Here is a 15,095-nt window from a genome sequence, read left to right as displayed (position 1 = left end):
GAGAGAATGAGTGAGGTAAGATTGACCAAGAGGATATATGTGTCGGAGGTGGAGGGAACGAGAAGTGGGAGACCACACTGGAGGTGGAAAGATGGAGTGAAAAAGATTTTGTGTGATCGGGGCCTGAACATGCAGGAGGGTGAAAGGAGGGCAAGGAATAGAGTGAATTGGATCGATGTGGTATACCGGGGTTGACGTGCTGTCAGTGGGTTGAATCAGGGCATGTGAAGCGTCTTGGGTAAACCATGGAAAGCTGTGTAGGTATGTATATTTGCGTGTGTGGACGTATGTATATACATGTGTATGGGGGTGGGTTGGGCCATTTCTTTCGTCTGTTTCCTTGCGCTACCTCGCAAACGCGGGAGACAGCGACAAAGCAAAAAGAAAGAAAAAAAAAATCTTCAATGTTTAATTCTTATCCTGTTAAGCTATGAAACTGGCATTTTCCAATTCTGCAGAAGAGTGATGATGCATTGTGCACTAAGGAACAAAACAATATATCCTTTTGGACTTACAAGAAACACTCAAATACATAATACCATGCATCATGCCACATACAATAAGAGAATGGTTATCACACAAGTATTACTCATCCCAGACAAGGTATGAGGCTGCTGAGCCAGGTGATAATGTTTATGAGGCACCATGGTTAAGTCTCTGAATGGAAAGATACAGTTAGACAAACAGTAATAAAGTAACAATACCCTTGCAGCAATACAGATCATGGGGTCAAAAGATTACCAGTATTTTAAAGCTAACAATACCAGAAACCTATAATGTAACACAAATAAAAATCTTTAAAAGATGACACTACTGCAAACTCCTGTATCAGTACATATGTTCCATACCTCTCTTCAGGTATATTCCATGATTCTTTTTCCTGTTTTTCATGTACATACAATGATTTATGATCATTCTTTTTCATAGAATTCATGGAAGATGTCCACAAATTTCTGTATATTAGCTTGCCATTTCTCTGTAGAAAGACTGTTTCCCTTAATCGGCCCAACGTCATCTGAGCTTCTGTCTACTTTGTCTTTCAACTGCACTGAAGAATCTGAAGCAAGAAAAGAGAATATTTTTTATTTATTCATTATAATTTGTCGGTCTCCCGCATTAGCGAAGTAGCGCAAGGAAACAGACAAAAGAATGGCCCAACCCACCCACATACACATGGATATAAATACACGTCCACACACGCACATATACATACCTATACATCTCAACGTATATTTTTTTTTTTTTTTTTTATACTTTGCCGCTGTTTCCCGCGTTTGCGAGGTAGCGCAAGGAAACAGACGAAAGAAATTCCCCAACCCCCCCCATACACATGTACATACACACGTCCACACACACAAATATACATACCTACACAGCTTTCCATGGTTTACCCCGGACGCTTCACATGCCTTGATTCAATCCACTGACAGCACGTCAACCCCTGTATACCACATCGCTCCAATTCACTCTATTCCTTGCCCTCCTTTCACCCTCCTGCATGTTCAGGCCCCGATCACACAAAATCTTTTTCACTCCATCTTTCCACCTCCAATTTGGTCTCCCTCTTCTCCTCGTTCCCTCCACCTCCGACACATATATCCTCTTGGTCAATCTTTCCTCACTCATTCTCTCCATGTGCCCAAACCATTTTAAAACACCCTCTTCTGCTCTCTCAACCACGCTCTTTTTATTTCCACACATCTCTCTTACCCTTACGTTACTTACTCGATCAAACCACCTCACACCACACATTGTCCTCAAACATCTCATTTCCAGCACATCCATCCTCCTGCGCACAACTCTATCCATAGCCCACGCCTCGCAACCATACAACATTGTTGGAACTACTATTCCTTCAAACATACCCATTTTTGCTTTCCGGGATAATGTTCTCGACTTCCACACATTTTTCAAGGCTCCCAAAATTTTCGCCCCCTCCCCCACCCTATGATCCACTTCCGCTTCCATGGTTCCATCCGCTGACAGATCCACTCCCAGATATGTAAAACACTTCACTTCCTCCAGTTTTTCTCCATTCAAACTCACCTCCCAATTGACTTGACCCTCAACCCTACTGTACCTAATAACCTTGCTCTTATTCACATTTACTCTTAACTTTCTTCTTCCACACACTTTACCAAACTCCGTCACCAGCTTCTGCAGTTTCTCACATGAATCCGCCACCAGCGCTGTATCATCAGCGAACAACACAGACATATACATATATACACATGTACATAATTCATACTGTCAGCCCTTATTCATTCCTGTCACCACCCCACCACACATGAAATGACAACCCCCTCCCCCCGCATTTCTATTAAAATATCAAGACTGGTTCCACACAGTTTTAATATCATTTGCATGTCAAATAGTCATAAATCATGAACAATAATTTTGTTTTCATGAAAAAAATCTCATCAGCTATACAGCTATGGTCCTAATAACACTTTATAACATTCTTAAACATATAAAACTGGGAGATGTTAATCTGGCATATGCTGTATCTGCAAGAAGTGTAAATTTTGAGGGATTAAAAATAAATTCTCTGCTGAAGGTAGAGCCTTATAAGCCTCTGATATAGCACTTACTTATGGGGGATTAAAGCATCATTTTAATCCCCTCCCACTTTCAACATCATAAAACACACAGTATAAGGCCAGCAGGATGTAGCTTTATGAAACCTAATGACCTTGCAGAAGTCTGCATAAGTCTATGATGTCATGGGGTGGAGGCAAGGTGGTGTCTAGCAACCTCTCACCTACATTCATTCACTGACCACGTGTGGCTGCTTTAGGCCTGTTCCTATCCACAGTAGAGAAGCATTTTTTGGAAGGGAAAGAGGAGCATAATAGGAAAATGAATGAGTGCTCAAAGGATTCTGCCAATGATAGTGAAATAGCTTTCACTCTTTAAATTCTACATTTCTTACCTCCACACTGAGCCATATGAGCATTTGAGACAATACCAACAAGAAGGAAGAGGGACAAGAAAAACTTAAGAAATCTAGAAAAGTAATAAACACTTACTGACAACTGACTACAGTTCTCAAGCATCCTTTACAGATGGCTGTATAGTCATGGCTACAAAGATATGCATAAAAAGCAGTCTCTTCTGATTAACAGAAAATCACCTCAGGAAGTGGAAATACTGGAGATGTATCAGGGAAGCCGTCTTGTAACAGGTCGAGTAACCAAGAATGTGCCACAGTCTTATGACCATCATATATGATTTATGTAAATAACATGACAGCAGGACTGGTTTCATACCTGAATAGGTTTGTGGATGATGCAAAGGTTGTGAATGAGATAAAGAAAAATCAAATCTGCATCAACTGAAATATGCTCCAAAATTTATCTGATTCATGGTTAGTGAAATTAATCCTAAGTGGATGCAAAGTAATGAAAAAGGGATACAGTAAAAAAAAAAAAAAGGACTTGAAAAGAAAATTTAGTATAAAACAAACTACAAGAATCTGTGTGTGAATGGAAATGGATGGGGTTGACACTGTACATAACCTGGCACTATAAGCCACCACAGACTACTGTAAGAGGGACAAACTGTCTGCTAGCAAACATCAAAACTGCATTTAATGATATGTGTAAGGAAATGTTCAACAAGCTATTCCTTGATGAAGTCATTCAATGAGTGCTGAAGGTAAGCACAAACACTTTCTTACATTCTAAGCTCCAGGCAGGGACAAAGTTCAGCATCAAGAAGGGGTTAAAGAGAGGCAGAAAAAAGAAGACAGTGTTGCATGGATGTGAGTCCTGAACCTTGAGTACTATATGAAGTAAGAGTGTGACTGTAATTACCTATTTACACTGCATGGAGAGAGAAGTTCTACAATCATGGGGCTCCATCTACTGAGCTTTCTTTCCTATCAAGAAGTTTCACTGCTAAGTCTATTCCAATAACCTAACACAGTACTTCTTCAAGTCTTTTCTAACAAGTTCTTGTTACTCTATCTATGCAGTTTGTAAATAAGTTTTTCGTGTCAACAACATCCAATCAACATTTTCAAGAATCTTGAACACTGTTAGCAGGTCACTTCTATCTAGTCTACCTTCCATGGTGAACATACCTGTAGCCCTCAGCCTCTTAATGTAATTCAGCTGTATGAAGTCAATACCATCTTATTCACCTTCCAAACCTTTAGACTTTCTCAATTAAATCTTTGTTTTTTCTTAAGTGTAATGACCATACTTACCATACTTAAAAATCATAATCCAGTTTAGGTCTTATGTATGATGTCAATATTTTACCAAATATCTTCTCATCCATATACCTATCTTTAAATCTAATATTTGTTGGCAGACAGTTTGCTTCCTTAACAATTCTCCTGATGTGGAGTATTCATGGGTTACTTTCACAAACAGATTCCTACAGCCTATGTCCCATGAATAATAATCACACCAAGGTTTTATTCAACTGTGTCCCATCCTTATTACTTTGCACTTAATTGGATTAACCAATAGAGTGCAGCAATCCTAAATATCAAGTATACCTAATAAGTACAAAAATCTATTGATCTTTCTTGCCTGAAACAAATGATATGTATATCAATATACTAAATTTTACTACCTCGCAAACGCGGGAGACAGCGACAAAAAAAAAAAAAAAAAAAAAAAAAAAAAAAAATTTACTAGCATGTGTGGTGAGCTTCCCAGATGAATATATGTTCAAACTATAACTCTGCCAGCCACACCCTCCTTAAGCAATAATATAAACACATTTCACTCTTTAATTAACAATATGTTATAATTATTCACATTCATTTACATACATTATTTACACATCATGTCATCTGCTGCCATGGTAGTGTGCACTTGACATGATGACTTCCTTGGCAAGTGAAAAAAGTATGGGCAGAGGATATAGAAATATTTTCTGAGGTGCCAGTAGTTGTGTTCTGACTCTACTCCCCTACTTCCCATGCCCAGGACTTTTAAGAGAAACCCTACACCATTTACGGCACACTTGCATTCATCTACTAAAAGCATACAGCACTATATACAATATATATATACACTATATACAATTATATATATATATATATATATATATATATATATATATATATATATATATATATATATATATATATATTATCCCTGGGGATAGGGGAGAAAGAATACTTCCCACGTATTCCCTGCGTGTCGTAGAAGGCGACTAAAAGGGGAGGGAGCGGGGGGCTGGAAATCCTCCCCTCTCAATTTTTTTTAATTTTCCAAAAGAAGGAACAGAGAAGGGGGCCAGGTGAGGATATTCCCTCAGTGGCCCAGTTCTCTGTTCTTAACGCTACCTCGCTAACGCGGGAAATGGCAAATAGTTTGAAAAAAAAAAAAAAATATATATATATATATATATATATATATATATATATATATATATATATATATATCTTTTTCTTTCAAACTATTCGCCATCTCCCACATTAGCGAGGTAGCGTTAAGAACAGAGGACTGGGCCTTTGAGGGAATAACCTCACCTGGCCCAATTCTCTGTTCCTACTTTTGGAAAATTAAAAAATACGAGAAGGGAGGATTTCCAGCCCCCCGCTCCCTCCCCTTTTAGTCGCCTTCTACGACACGCAGGGAATACTTGGGAAGTATTCTTTCTCCCCTATCCCCAGGGATAATGTATATATATATATATATTTTTTTTTTTTGCTTTGTCGCTGTCTCCCGCGTTTGCGAGGTAGCGCAAGGAAACAGACGAAAGAAATGGCCCAACCCACCCCCATACACATGTATATACCTACGTCCACACACGCAAATATACATACCTACACAGCTTTCCATGGTTTACCACAGACGCTTCACATGCCTTGATTCAATCCACTGACAGCACGTCAACCCCGGTATACCACATCGATCCAATTCACTCTATTCCTTGCCCTCCTTTCACCCTCCTGCATGCTCAGGCCCCGATCACACAAAATCTTTTTCACTCCATCTTTCCACCTCCAATTTGGTCTCCCTCTTCTCCTCATTCCCTCCACCTCCGACACATATATTCTCTTGGTCAATCTTTCCTCACTCATTCTCTCCATGTGCCCGAACCATTTCAAAACACCCTCTTCTGCTCTCTCAACCACGCTCTTTTTATTTCCACACATCTCTCTTACCCTTACGTTACTTACTCGATCAAACCACCTCACACCACACATTGTCCTCAAACATCTCATTTCCAGCACATCCATCCTCCTGCGCACATCTCTATCCATAGCCCACGCCTCGCAACCATACAACATTGTTGGCACCACTATTCCTTCAAACATACCCATTTTTGCTTTCCGAGATAATGTTCTCGACTTCCACACATTCTTCAAGGCTCCCAGAATTTTCGCCCCCTCCCCCACCCTATGATCCACTTCCGCTTCCATGGTTCCATCCGCTGCCAGATCCACTCCCAGATATCTAAAACACTTCACTTCCTCCAGTTTTTCTCCATTCAAACTCACCTCCCAATTGACTTGACCCTCAACCCTACTGTACCTAATAACCTTGCTCTTATTCACATTTACTCTTAACTTTCTTCTCTCACACACTTTACCAAACTCAGTCACCAGCTTCTGCAGTCTCTCACATGAATCAGCCACCAGTGCTGTATCATCAGCAAACAACAACTAACTCACTTCCCAAGCTCTCTCATCCCCAACAGACTTCATACTTGCCCCTCTTTCCAAAACTCTTGCATTCACCTCCCTAAAAACCCCATCCATAAACAAATTAAACAACCATGGAGACATCACACACCCCTGCCGCAAACCTACATTCACTGAGAACCAATTACTTTCCTCTCTTCCTACACGTACACATGCCTTACATCCTCGATAAAAACTTTTCACTGCTTCTAACAACTTGCCTCCCACACCATATATTCTTAATACCTTCCACAGAGCATCTCTATCAACTCTATCATATGCCTTCTCCAGATCCATAAATGCTACATACAAATCCATTTGCTTTTCTAAGTATTTCTCACATACATTCTTCAAAGCAAACACCTGATCCACACATCCTATACCACTTCTGAAACCACACTGCTCTTCCCCAATCTGATGCTCTGTACATGCCTTCACCCTCTCAATCAATACCCTCCCATATAATTTACCAGGAATACTCAACAAACTTATACCTCTGTAATTTGAGCACTCACTCTTATCCCCTTTGCCTTTGTACAATGGCACTATGCACGCATTCCGCCAATCATCAGGCACCTCACCATGAGTCATACATACATCAAATAACCTTACCAACCAGTCAATAATACATTCACCCCCTTTTTTAATAAATTCCACTGCAATACCATCCAAACCTGCTGCCTTGCCGGCTTTCATCTTCCGCAAAGCTTTTACTACCTCTTCTCTGTTTACCAAATCATTTTCCCTAACCCTCTCACTTTGCACACCACCTCAACCAAAACACCCTATATCTGCCACTCTATCATCAAACACATTCAACAAACCTTCAAAATACTCATTCCATCTCCTTCTAACATCACCACTACTTGTTATCACCTCCCCATTTGCACCCTTCACTGAAGTTCCCATTTGCTTCCTTGTCTTACGCACTTTATTTACCTCCTTCCAGAACATCTTTTTATTCTCCCTAGAATTTAATGATACTCTCTCACCCCAACTCTCATTTGCCCTCTTTTTCACCTCTTGCACCTTTCTCTTGACCTTCTGTCTCTTTCTTTTATACATCTCCCACTCAATTGCATTTTGTCCCTACAAAAATCGTCCAAATGCCTCTATCTTCTCTTTCACTAATAATCTTACTTCTTCATCCCACCACTCACTACCCTTTCCAATCAACCCACCTCCCACTCTTCTCATGCCACAAGCATCTTTTGCGCAATCCATCACTGATTCCCTAAATACATCCCATTCCTCCCTCACTCCCCTTACTTCCATTGTTCTCACCTTTTTCCATTCTGTACTCAGTCTCTCCTGGTACTTCCTCACACAAGTCTCCTTCCCAAGCTCACTTACTCTCACCACCCTCTTCACCCCAACATTCTCCCAAGCTCACTTACTCTCACCACCCTCTTCACCCCAACATTCTCTCTTCTTTTCTGAAAACCCATACAAATCTTCACCTTAGCCTCCACAAGATAATGATCGGACATCCCTCCAGTTGCACCTCCCAGCACTTAACATCCAAAAGTCTCTCTTTCGCGTGCCTGTCAATTAACACGTAATCCAATAACGCTCTCTGGCCATCTCTCCTACTTACATACGTATACTTATGTATATCTCGCTTTTTAAACCGGGTATTCCCAATCACAAATCCTTTTTCAGCACATAAATCTACAAGCTCTTCACCATTTCCATTTACAACACTGAACACCCCATGTATACCAATCATTCCCTCAACTGCCACATTACTCACCTTTGCATTCAAATCACCCATCACTATAACCCGGTCTTGTGCATCAAAACCACTAACACACTCATTCAGCTGCTCCCAAAACACTTGCCTCTCATGATCTTTCTTCTATACATACATATATATATATATATATATATATGTGTGTGTGTGTGTGTGTGTGTTTACCAAATCATTCTCCCTAACCATCTGACTTTGCACATCACCTCGACCAAAACACCCTACATCTGCCACTCTATCATCAAACACATTCAACAAACTTTCAAAATACTCACTCCATCTCCTTCTCACATCACCACTTCTTGTTATCACCTCCCCATTTGCCCCCTTCACTGAAGTTCCCATTGATTCCCTTGTCTTATGCACTTTATTTACCTCCTTCCAAAACATCTTTTTATTCTCCCTAAAATTTAATGATACTCTCTCACCCCAACTCTCATTTGCCCTTTTTTTCACCTCTTGTACCTTTTTCTTGACTTCCTGCCTCTTTCTTTTATACATCTCCCATTCATTTGCATTATTTCCCTGCAAAAATTGTTCAAATGCCTCTCTCTTCTCTTTCACTAACAATCTTACTTCTTCATCCCACCACTCACTACCCTTCCTAATCTGCCCACCTCCCACGCTTCTCATGCCACAAGCATCTTTTGCACAAGCCATCACTGATTCCCTAAATACATCCCATTCCTCCCCCACTCCCCTTACCTCCTTTGTTCTCACCTTTTTCCATTCTGTACTCATTCTCTCCTGGTACTTCCTCACACAAGTCTCCTTCCCAAGCTCACTTACTCTCAGCACTCTCTTCACCCCAACATTCTTGCTTCTTTTCTGAAAACCTCTACAAATCTTCACTTTCGCCCCCACAAGATAATGATCAGACGTCCCTCCAGTTGCACCTCTCAGCACATTAACATCCAAAAGTCTCTCTTTTGCCCGCCTATCAATTAACATGTAATCCAATAACGCTCTCTGGCCATCTCTCCTACTTACATACGTATACTTATGTATATCTCGCTTTTTAAACCAGGTATTTCCAATCACCAGTCCTTTTTCAGCACATAAATCTACAAGCTCTTCACCATTTCCATTTACAACACTGAACACCCCATGTACACCAATTATTCCCTCAACTGCCACATTACTCACCTTTGCATTCAAATCACCCATCACTATAACCTGGTCTTGTGCATCAAAACTACTAACACACTCAATCAGCTGCTCCCAAAACACTTGCCTCTCATGATCTTTCTTCTCATGCCCAGGTGCATATGCACCAATAAACACCCATCTCTCTCCATCAACTTTCAGTTTTACCCATATCAATCCTGAGTTTACTTTCTTACACTCTATCACATACTCCTACCACTCCTGTTTCAGGAGTAGTGCTACTCCTTCCTCTTGCTCTTGTCCTCTCACTAACCCCTGACTTTACTCCCAAGACATTCCCAAACCATTCTTCCCCTTTAGCCTTGAGGTTCGTTTCACTTAGAGCCAAAACATCCAGGTTCCTTTCCTCAAACATACCACCTATCTCTCCTTTTTTCTCATCTTGGTTACATCCATACACATTTAGACACCCCAATCTGAGCATTCAAGGAGGATGAGCACTCCCCGCGTGACTCCTTCTTCTGTTTCCCCTTTTAGAAAGTTAAAATACAAGGAGGGGAGGGTTTCCAGTCCCCGCTCCCGTCCCCTTTAGTCGCCTTCTATGACACGTGAGGAATGCGTGGGAAGTATTCTTTCTCCCCTATCCCCAGAGATAGAGAAGAGGTAGTAAAAGCTTTGAGGAATATGAAAACTGGCAAGGCAGCAGGTTTGGATGGTATTGCAGTGGAATTTATTAAAAAAGGGGGTGAATGTATTATTGACTGGTTGGTAAGGTTATTTAATGTATGTATGACTCATGGTGAGGTGCCAGAGGATTGGCGGAATGCTTGCATAGTGCCATTGTACAAAGGCAAAGGGGATAAGAGTGAGTGCTCAAATTACAGAGGTATAAGTTTGTTGAGTATTCCTGGGAAATTATACGGGAGGGTATTGATTGAGAGGGTGAAGGCATGTACAGAGCATCAGATTGGGGAAGAGCAGTGTGGTTTCAGAAGTGGTAGAGGATGTGTGGATCAGGTGTTTGCTTTGAAGAATGTATGTGAGAAATACTTAGAAAAGCAAATGGATTTGTATGTAACATTTATGGATCTGAAGAAGGCATATGATAGAGTTGATAGAGATGCTCTGTGGAAGGTATTAAGAATATATGGTGTGGGAGGCAAGATGTTAGAAGCAGTGAAAAGTTTTTATCGAGGATGTAAGGCATGAGTACGTGTAAGAAGAGAGGAAAGTGATTGGTTCTCAGTGAATGTAGGTTTGCGGCAGGGGTGTGTGATGTCTCCATGGCTGTTCAATTTGTTTATGGATGGGCTTGTTAGGGAGGTACATGCAAGAGTTTTGGAAAGAGGGGCAAGTATGCAGTCTGTTGCGGATGAGAGAGCTTGGGAAGTGAGTCAGTTGTTGGTCGCTGAAGATACAGCGCTGGTGGCTGATTTGTGTGAGAAACTGCAGAAGCTGGTGACTGAGTTTGGTAAAGTGTGTGAAAGAAGAAAGCTGAGAGTAAATGTGAGTAAGAGCAAGGTTATTAGGTACAGTCAGGGTTGAGGGACAAGTCAATTGGGAGGTAAGTTTGAATGGAGAAAAACTGGAGGAAGTAAAGTGTTTTAGATTCTGGGAGTGGATTTGGCAGCGGATGGAACCATGGAAGCGGAAGTGAATCATAGGGTGGGGGAGGGGGCAAAACTTCTGGGAGCGTTGAAGAATGTGTGGAAGTCAAGAACATCATCTCGGAAAGCAAAAATGGGTATGTTTGAAGGAATAGTGGTTCCAACAATGTTATATGGTTGCGAGGCGTGGGCTATAGACAGAGTTGTGAGGTGGAGGGTGGATGTGCTGGAAATGAGATGTTTGAGGACAATATGTGGTGTGAGGTGGTTTGATCAAGTAAGTAATAATAGGGTAAAAGAGATGTGTGGTAATAAAAGGAGTGTGGTTGAGAGAGCAGAAGAGGGTGTTTTGAAATGGTTTGGTCACATGGAGAGAATGAGTGAGAAAAGATTGACCAAGAGGATATATGTGCCAGAGGTGGAGGGAACGAGGAGAAGTGGGAGACCAAATTGGAGGTGGAAAGATGGAGTGAAAATGATTTTGAGTGATCGGGGCCTGAACATGCAGGTGGGTGAAAGGCGTGCAAGGAATAAAGTGAACTGGAACGATGTGGTATACCGGGGTTGACGTGCTGTCAATGGATTGAACCAGGGCATGTGAAGCATCTGGTGTAAACCATGGAAAGTTTTGTGGGGCCTGGATGTGGAAAGGGAGTTGTGGTTTCGGTGCATTATTACATGACAGCTAGAGACTGAGTGTGAACGAATGTGGCCTTTGTTGTCTTTTTCTAGCACTACCTCGCACACATGAGGGGGAAGGGGGTTTTTATTTCATGTGTGGAGGGGTGGCGATGGGAATAAATAAAGGCAGACAATATGAATCATGTACATGTGTATATACGTATATGTCTGTGTGTGTATATATATGTATACGTTGAGATGTATAGGTATGTTTATTAGTGTGTGTGGACATGTATGTATATGCATGTGTATGTGGGTGGGTTGGGCCATTATTTCGTCTGTTTCCTTGCGCTACCTCACTAACGTGGGAGACAGCGACAAAGCAATATATAAATAAAAAAGATAAATATATGTGTGCATGTGTGTGTGTGTGTGTGTGTGTATATGAGTGGATGTGCCATTTTACGTCTGCTTCCTGGTGCTACCTCACTGACATGGGAAACAGCAATTAAGTATAATAAATTAATAAATGAATATACAGTATTAATAAGGTGGCCTTGATTATGGCCTCAGCTGCCCATGTTGTCTCAACAAACATCAAAAAATGTACATAACCTGTTAAAAATTATAAGATGAATTTTCTAAGTACTGGAAAAAGGATGAAGTACATTTAAGGGGTGCTCCTTTCTTTACTAATGAGAGAAATCATGTCAAGTGATTCATTCCACTCTGTAGGATAAATACTGACAAGTACATTCAAATCTGAAGTATACATTTTCAGAAACGTTCAATTATGCTAGGTCATGCTTTGCTGGCTCAATTAGGCTTGTTGTATTATGTTCACTTATTCACTCTTAACATAACCTAACCTCTGTAAAGAAAAAGCTCCTCCAAAGGTAATTATCTAATTTCCATGCATCAACTTTATAAATATAAACTTTACATGGCAAACAATGCTGCAACTGTCATGAAATTAACAACTACATGGCAAAAGATGTTGCAACTGTTGAGAAATTAACATATCTGTATTGTAAGAAAGGAAAAAATTATTGAATATTTGAGAGAAACTGAGGCTGTCTATCACAAATCAGCCAAGTCTTTCTCTAGGTTGTTTTATTCTGCCAATATACCTTCCTATAAATTAAAATCCACGGTAAATATTCTTTGACAGCTCAACCTTTAAACACCAAATGTCATTATATGTTGATTTGTGAAAGAGGCACTAGAAGTTATCGTATTAATTTTGCTGGCTTATTTTGATCCCATAATAATTTTGACATATTCTAACAAGAATACTAATAAGTAAGATATATCTTGCCTGCTGTTGAGGTTAAGTAAGGTTTCAACTGGTTCTGTTGATTTCTTTATAACTTTATTACCTAATCTCATTCTCTCCAACCTGGATATACCACTGCTGTCACCTTACTCAAAGTGTTTCAGTAATATAAATCATTCTCTGCAGATATTCGTCTTCCAACAGGGAATTAAATAAAGCACTTCAAACAAAAGTAGTCAATTCCCTAAAATGTATCTGACGCACAGTTAAACTAATACAATACCAAATATTTTCTTAATGCTACACAACTATTCATAAAATTCTTGCAGGCCAATGTTGCTTTCTAGCGGCCAGGATATGTTATAAAGAAATACCAATTTACCCCAAATCAAACCTATGCAGGGTTCATTTGGATTAAGCTAAACTCTGCTATGCCAGTCTACCTAAGCTTTCCTATGCTAAGCTATGATAAGTAGGATCCAATTGGTTTGATTGTCGTACCTGAAAAAAATTTGTTATATTCAACACACTTTTCCTGATCATCAAATCCCTCCCCACTTTGAGGGGTTGACACAAGACCACAAAATGACAAAATGAAAGGTGTAGTGTAAATTGAGGTAAGGAAATTTTTCTCCAAAACCAATATTACATTTCTACCATAAACCTAAATGAAATGAGAACTTATTAAAAAAAGAGAAATTGGTGGTACATCATTGCCGACAGGTGATATGACCATCAGCACGGCATTATATATGAACCATGGACAAACAGCTGGTTATAAAACAATCGTGCAAGATCCTTCTGTCTTTATGGATTATCATACATTTACACCTACTCAATTAATAACTCAATAACTCTTCTTACCAAGATTTTTCCACTCAGGACTACCTTCCTCTTCTAACTACCAATTATACTCTAGGCTGATACCTTCAGTTCCCAAGTACAATATGTAGTCAAATACTTTTCATATCTTTCTGTACAGGACACGTTAAATATTGGTACAATTATAATTCATTTTCTCTATTTTGACGACGTACTATTCTGACAAACAGAACAGCCAAGCTTCAGGGTGGATTCACCGCGGGGATCCAGATTCAGATTCGTTTTCTGGATGGAGCTTACTCGATCCGAACCCCGTGAGACACATCCACTTAGAGGACGTTTTTCTCTCACTATGGCGTATTCTGTTTAATATATTGGATTGATTTATTTTCACTTTGCCTTTTTATACACCAGCGATAAACTAAGAACGGTATGAAATAAAAGATATTTATCTGACATTTCTTCAAAATGACATCGAGCACGCTTGGGGGTGGGGGGGGGGTTGCCTCGTTATACTCCCCCCACCCGACTCAAAACGTGAACTCTGGTTCTCTGGGAGAGGTCAGAGTTCATTCCTGTGCAGCTACATTAACTCTCTTTAGGGATGGGTATTGCCTCTTCGGCCGGGATGCCTTGTGCTGTGCTGAACGCAGGTTTATCTTGGCTGGGATGGTCTTACATCCCACCTTCCACTAAAGTCTTTTCCATCCGGCCCCTTACAATGGATTATTTTTGCTCTAATGCTTTTAGCATAAAGGACGGTGTGTATCCGGAAAAAAAAATCCCTTTCCCCCCGAAACCCGATCCGCTTTCTCTTCCTGATCCCTTTCTTTTCCGTTGGGAATCACTGCAAATCTGTTGATTTTATATTGACAAACCTCTTTGGTCCTCCTATAAGAATTTCAACACTACAGTAATACATTATTTCCTCCTCTCAATCGATCACTAACTCTAATAGAATCGTTCTTTTAAGTACCTTATTTTCCTCGGACAAATGATTCCACTTCGAATCTCCCGCCACCGAATCCTCCCACTAAACCCGTGCCTTCTATGTCCTCGTAAGGAGTTCTCCAAACACTCTCCCAGCTCCTGGTCGTGGATAGGGAGCTTTGATTTCCGTGCATTTACACATGAAAGCTAGAGAATGTATGTAAGCGAAATCTCAGAAATACAAAGTCAAAATTTCAGATGACGCTAGATTCACTCCCGAAAAGCGCAAACTTACTAATATGACAAGAGTAAGAATTGTTCTTCGTTTTATTT

At 40.3% G+C, this 15,095-nt stretch overlaps 1 protein-coding gene across 1 annotated transcript in view; it reads right to left on the bottom strand.

Moving 5' to 3' along the window:
• LOC139757586 (uncharacterized) overlaps window positions 1-14,213 on the bottom strand; it is a 42,473-nt gene extending 28,260 nt beyond the window's left edge. The window contains exons 1-2 of the mRNA XM_071678616.1: window positions 13,875-14,213; window positions 849-1,057 (exon numbers count right to left, since the gene is read on the bottom strand). Coding sequence (XP_071534717.1) covers window positions 849-1,015 — 167 coding nt within the window. The 5' untranslated portion in view covers window positions 1,016-1,057; window positions 13,875-14,213. The remainder of the gene's footprint in view (window positions 1-848; window positions 1,058-13,874) is intronic.
• Window positions 14,214-15,095: the final 882 nt, after the last annotated feature.

This window comes from Panulirus ornatus, chromosome 1, assembly GCF_036320965.1.
Source record: "Panulirus ornatus isolate Po-2019 chromosome 1, ASM3632096v1, whole genome shotgun sequence".
Taxonomy (NCBI): Eukaryota; Metazoa; Arthropoda; class Malacostraca; order Decapoda; family Palinuridae; genus Panulirus; species Panulirus ornatus.
This window is presented reverse-complemented; position numbering and strand designations above follow the sequence as displayed.